This window comes from Oxyura jamaicensis, chromosome 16 (genome assembly GCF_011077185.1).
Source record: "Oxyura jamaicensis isolate SHBP4307 breed ruddy duck chromosome 16, BPBGC_Ojam_1.0, whole genome shotgun sequence".
Lineage (NCBI taxonomy): Eukaryota > Metazoa > Chordata > Aves > Anseriformes > Anatidae > Oxyura > Oxyura jamaicensis.
Window position 1 is genome coordinate 90,967 of NC_048908.1, and position 6,097 is coordinate 97,063.

The 6,097-nt window shown below is 52.0% G+C and overlaps 1 protein-coding gene and 1 non-coding gene across 3 annotated transcripts in view; one reads left to right on the top strand and one right to left on the bottom strand.

Moving 5' to 3' along the window:
• Positions 1–5,742, top strand: part of LOC118175192 (zinc finger protein 501-like) — a 6,145-nt gene extending 403 nt beyond the window's left edge. Inside the window, exons 2-4 of one of the 2 annotated variants that reach the window (XM_035341175.1) lie at positions 399–498; positions 3,049–3,231; positions 3,691–5,742. In XM_035341175.1, coding sequence (XP_035197066.1) covers positions 399–498; positions 3,049–3,231; positions 3,691–5,012 — 1,605 coding nt within the window. In that variant the 3' untranslated portion in view covers positions 5,013–5,742. Of the gene's footprint in view, positions 1–398; positions 499–2,943; positions 3,232–3,690 lie in introns of both variants that reach the window. The other variant, XM_035341176.1, reaches the window with a different exon arrangement.
• On the bottom strand, positions 1,405–1,486 carry TRNAL-AAG. Its single transcript has one exon. It is a non-coding gene; the product is annotated as a tRNA-Leu (tRNA).
• Positions 5,743–6,097: the final 355 nt, after the last annotated feature.

Genomic DNA, 6,097 nt, shown 5'->3' on the forward strand with positions numbered 1-6,097 from the left:
AATATTTATATATTTTTTTGGTGTTTGATTTTGTTTGTGCTTGTTTTTGTTTGTGGTTTATTTCACTTGTGCTTGTTTTCGTTTGTTCTTTATATTTATAAATTTTATTTTAAATTTTCATTTGTGTTGGTTTTCATGTTCTTCATAATTTTCCTTTATGTTTCAATTTATCCTCTGCATTTGTACTTTTTCATTTGTGTTTGTTTTCATTTCTTTTTTTTTAATGTTTACTCACCTTCATTGTCATTTACGCCCGTTTTCATTTACTTTTTCGCTTAAGCTACATCCTAACTTTCACATTTCCGTCTTCGCTTTCAGCTTGTATATTTTATCTTCACTTTACCTTTACCCTCATCCATACTTTCTATAACTTCATTTACTTTGGCTCTTCCCTCCAGGTGCCCGAGGCATTCGAAGAGGTGATAGTGATCGCCACGGATAAGCAATGGTCCCTCGCGACCCCCCTGCAGAAAAACCAGGCGCCTGCGCTCGAGCCAGGTAGGGAACCCCTCTGCCCCCATCCCCAAAATTCCCTTGGAGCATCGCAGACCCCCAGCCGTGGCGGGCAGCTCGGTGTTCAGGAGGACGCACCGGTCTCTGGATCTTTCCTGAGTTCATTTCCATGTAGCCCTTCCTGGTTTCAAGCAGCAAGGCTCCTTTTGAACGAAATGCTGCTTTTTCGACTCATTTTTTTTTTTTTTCTTGCTTTGCAAGTGGCGTGTCTTGGCGAGCACTCCTGTGGTGGGTTTCTGCTTTTGGGATGCTTGAGAGAATCCTTGTCTCTTTGCTCTTCTACCCCCTTCCCATGCAAATTCCTAAGAGAAATGTCAGGACAAGAAGGCAGAATGATGGATATGGGGAAAAAATGCAAAGGGACCTTTCCCAGGTGATGTCTGTGGAAAAGGGAAGGTGGAATCAACCCTAAATTCAATCGTGTTTCCACTGTAATTGTCCATATACCACTTGCGGAGCTTCCCGGGGTAACTGTACATGATGCTTACTTTGGTAATTACGTACTTTTAATTAAGCTGGCACGGATCTAGAAATTAATTAACTCGGGTCCTGGGCTGCAGGGATGGGCTTGAGGAAGGTGGGAGACGCTGCCTGGGGTGAAAATCACCCCCTGCAATGCCCTGGATGGCTTCACCCCCCTGGCTTCAGCTCTCAGCCGGCTTCCTACAACTATTTAGAGGAGGAGCAGCGCGGGGCAGGAGCAGGAGCAGGGTCCCTCCCCTGGGTGTCCTTGGGAATGGGCTGCAGCTCCTGTACTGGGTCCTGTACAGCTCCCGTACTGGGTCCAGCAGAACCCCAGATGTGCCGTGCTCCCTCCTGCAGGGCTCCTGCGGTGTCACCCTGCGGGGCTTCGGTGGGGGCTGCCCACCCCCAGCTCCCAGAAAATAAATCTGGCAGCGGTGGGATTCGAACCCACGCCTCCGAAGAGACTGGAACCTTAATCCAGCGCCTTAGACCGCTCGGCCACACTACCCTGGGCCAAAACTCTTCTGCTCCTCCTCTAAAGTGACAGCAAAAAATTGGACGAATTCTGACCCATTTCCAGTGGGACCTTTTAAGATTCTTGTGCCACGCACCAGGGACCATTGCCCTTCTCCCTTCCAACCTCGGGACCTTGCGGGGAGCTTGCTAAGACCTGCCACCAGGGGGGCCCCACACCATAAAAAGACTCCTTCCCAACAAATTACCCTTTTTCAAAGCCTTTTTCCTGCTCTATGCATTTGCTCCTGCACTGCACAGACCCTCTCTCCTCCGATTCTGCTTTTGGCACGCTCGAGATTGCTTCTTTCCTTGCTTTTCCACCCTTCCCTTGCAAATTCCCAAGAGAAATATCAGCGGGACAAGAAGGCAGAATGATGGATATGGACAGCAAGGGAGAAAACTGCAAGGGGATCTTTCTGTGCATGATGCTAATTAGGTATTTGTTTAGTAATTAGGGGTTTCTACCTAATCCACAGCCAGAAACTTAGCTGAGAACTTGGCTCAAATGCCAAAACCCTTGTGGTTGGGTCAAACACCCCAAACCAACACAGGGTTTGCAGCTTGAGCAAAACTGCTGGGGTTGAATTGAGTTAAAACAGGAGATTTTGGGTTTTGCTAGATGGATCTGGGAGGCTCCTTTGGACGCGCAGTGCCCTCTCCTGACAGCTGAGTGATGAAGTCCATGCGCTCCTCCGGCCAGGAAATGTGAGTTGCAAGGTGGCAAGATGACTCAAGTTGAGCACTTAGGGCACTGGGATGGGCAAGGAAAGGTTTGGGGTTCTGCTCGTCACAAGGTGATGTGTGGATGTTGATCCCCAGGTGGATAAATGACAGGTACAGCCTTGATTTGGGCTGTTCCTTGGTTGCCATCCAGTCAGTGTTTGGGAGCAGAGCTGCATCCGGGAAATATTTTGAGGCTCTAAAGAAAAGCCCAAGTTATTGCGCTTATTAGGAACTTCCGATCTTAAGGGCAAAACAACACCAAAAAGGAAGCAGAGTTGCTTTGTCATCAGATGACCCAGATAAACTTAAATCTCATCATCCTGCAGGTTTCCCAGAACATTTATTGCCTTTGTGAGATGCATCCGGGCCATCGGCCGGGCCTGGATCACAACCTGTTCTCCTTTCTCTTTCTCCAGCCTTCCTTTTCCTCCTGCTCCATGCTCCCTGAATCTGTTCAGACGGGCAATTTCTGCATTTCGCATCCACTCTCCCTGCTTTTTGTCTTCTTGACTGTCTTCTTGTGGGCTTTTCTGTCTTCTTGAGAAGTAGTCTTGGGGCTGATTCCTCTCTTCAAGCTTTCTGTGCCCTGGGACGTGCATCTGCCTTCGGAGTCACCTGGAGATCTCTTGAGTGATGAGTGTCTGGGTGTAGATACTGCTCTGGGAAGACCCAGCTCTTCCCTCCTCAGAGAGCCCTGGGCACGTGGATTTTCTTTTTGCTTTGCAGAGGGCTCAGGTATAAGATCACAGCCACGTTCCCTGTGACGAGGCTTCATGCGTGGCTGTGCTCTACCCAGTAGTCTACTGCTGTCTAACTGAGCAGTCTTCCCAGCGTACAGCCCTGAGCTGCTCGTTCATCTGGAGCAAGAGGAAGAGGCTTGGATCCCCAACATCCAGAGCTCTGAGGATGAGGAACCAGTGAGACCCATCATGAGGCTGTGGGCGAGGAAGAGGAAGCGGTGGAAAAGCTGCCGAGATGCAGCAAGTTCCTCCAGCTCCAACTCGTCCTACTCAGGTAAGGGGCTTGGTTTCCCCCCTGAGCTAGGGACACCCCCTGGGACACATCCCCATGCCAGGCATCGCTCCAGGCCACCAGCAAGCAGGACCCCAGTCCCATACTGGAAACGGGTGGAGCTGGGAGAAGGGGGTGCAGGCATGCAAGGCCGTAAGAACCCTTTGAGCATTGGCATCCAGAAATACCTAATAACTCTCCTGAGAGAGGTGGGCTGCTGCTTCTGGATCAGCTTGGCTGGGTAGGATGAGGCATGACAGCACTTCTTGGTGATGCTTCTCCATCCTTCCTGCAAGCCCCGTCCCCTGAACATTGAGGCTGGTGGTGAATTCCCTCCTTTTTATGGTTCTCCTCCAGGGAGATAATGTGTGGGATCCTGTCCTTCATTTTTCTGTCTTTGTTCCCACTTCTCCCAGACACTTTTCCATGGTTCTTCTGATTTCTTTCCCTCTGTCCTGGCAGGTGATGGGTTGACAAGCGAGATGGAGGACAGTTCACAGGAAGAAGAGGGAGAGTGGGTGGAGCTGCGTGGTGAGACCGTGATGAATCCCAAAGATGAAATCTCCCTGGGTTACGAGCACCACAAGAGCCACTCGGGATGGAGATCGGCTTCCTCCAGCCACAAAGGGAGGAAGCATCCACGCAAGAGCCCATTGAGGATAGAGATAGGGCAGCACAAGCACGCGTGCAGGAAGTGTGGGAAGAGCTTCAGCCGTGGCTCATCCCTCAACAGACACCAGAGGGTCCACGTGGCAGAGAAACCCTCCACGTGCTGCAAGTGCGGGAGAAGTTTTGTGTGTAGCTCCAACCTCAAAGACCACCTGAAAAACCCCTGCCAGGAGAAACCCTACAAGTGCCCCAAGTGCGAGAAGCGCTTTGCGTCCAGCAGGTCCCTCCAGAAGCATTGCAAGCTCCACCACGGGAGCAACGTGTACCAGTGCTCCGAGTGCGGGAAAAACCTCACTTCCAACTCCGCTCTTCTAATCCACCACAGGATACACACCGGCGAGAGGCCCTACGAGTGCCCCGAGTGTGGGAAGAGCTTCATGGCCAACAAGTCGCTCAGCAAGCACCGCAAGAGCCACACAGAGGACGGGATCTTTACCTGTCCAGACTGTGGGAAAAAACTCACTTCCAACTCAACCCTCATCATCCACCGGCGCATACACACCGGCGAGAGGCCCTACGAGTGCCCCGAGTGTGGGAAGCGCTTCATGGCCAACAAGTCGCTCAGCAAGCATCGCAAGAGCCACCTGGAGGAGGGTACCTATAAATGTCCCCAGTGCAGGGAAATCTTTGCAAAGAACTCGGCCTACGTAGCCCATCTCAGGACCCACCAGGGACAGCCCCCTTATCCCTGCTCTGACTGCGGGGAAGCCTTCTTTGAAAGCTCGACGTTCAACCAACACCGGAAAAAGCACTTGGTAGGGAAACCCTATCAGTGCCCTGACTGCGGAATGGGCTTCACTGCTCTCTCAGCCCTCCTCCTCCACCAGAAAAGCCACGTGGGGCCCAGGCCCCACGTCTGCTCCGACTGCGGGAAAGCCTTTCGGGAGACCACGACCCTCCGCAGGCACCAGCGCATCCACACGGGTGAGAAGCCCTACCACTGCTCGTACTGCGAGAAAAGCTTTCGGGCCAGCTCCACCCTCATCATCCACCAGAGGATCCACACCGGGGAGAAACCCTACAAATGCACCAAATGCACCAAGTGCTTCATGTCCAGCTCTTCCCTCATGAAGCACCTGCGGATGCACCTCCGGAAGGAGCTGCACAGTGAATGAGTTGGTTAGGCCCAGACCTTCCTTGGGGGCCTTTGGGTCTTCATCCCCGTGACATCGCAGCTCCTCCACATCCCATCCATCCTAGAACTTGAGTTTCGCTGCTGCTTGTGCCTTCAGCTCCGAGCATAACTTTTACTGTTCCTGCCAAACAACCCTCTGAAGATTATGTCTGTGATTTGAGGAGGACCAGGCATGCAGCTGTTCGTCACGGCACAGCTTCTCCTGGTGCTTAGGGAAAGTGGTGGTCAGTCAGTCCCCAGTCCCGCGATGGCTTTGGGGATGGTGGGAGCCCAGTGGGATGGAGGACGACTGGGTTAGGGGATGGTAGGACAGCAACAGGATGGAGGATGATGAGGTTTGAGGATGGTGGAAACCCAGCAAAATGGAGGATGATGAGGTTTAGAAGATGGTGGGACCTCACTGGGATGAAGGTGGATGGGGTTTGTGGTGGTGGATCTCCACTGGAATGGAAGACAATGAAATTTTGGGAGATGGGTCCCTGCTGGGAGGAAGGAGGATGGGTTTGGGGATGGTAGGATCTCAGTAGGATAAGGTATGAGGGTTTTTGGGGATGGTTAGACCCCACATGGGTGGAGATGGATGATGGGGTTTGGAGACCACTGCTATGGGATGCAGTGTCTTCCAAACACATTTCCTTCCCCAGTTTCCCCACTGTGTCTGCTCTTGATTTTAATGCTGCCATGTTTAAAATAAACCCCAATGAATTTGGCTTGAGAGTGTCAGCTTGTTTGCCATGCTTGCTTTAAAAGGAGGTGCAATAAAGGTGAGCTGGTTTTCTGGGAGCACAGGTTTGTTACTGATTGAGAGTTGGGGGAAGCTGGGGTGGCCCTGTGGTTCCTACATGCCCATCTCATGAAGAATTTGGGTGCCGGGAAGTGAAACAGGACTACAGCAGGATGGGTGCTGAGGCATGGAGGTGGCTTGCAAGGACCTGAGGGACACCTTCAAATCTGAGGCCAACTGCTGCCTCCACTTGGAGAACTTCCAAGGGCTCATGATGCCCTGTGGGCACAGCCTCTGCAGAGCCTGTGTGATGGGAGGCTGGAAGATCTTTGGGTGCCCCC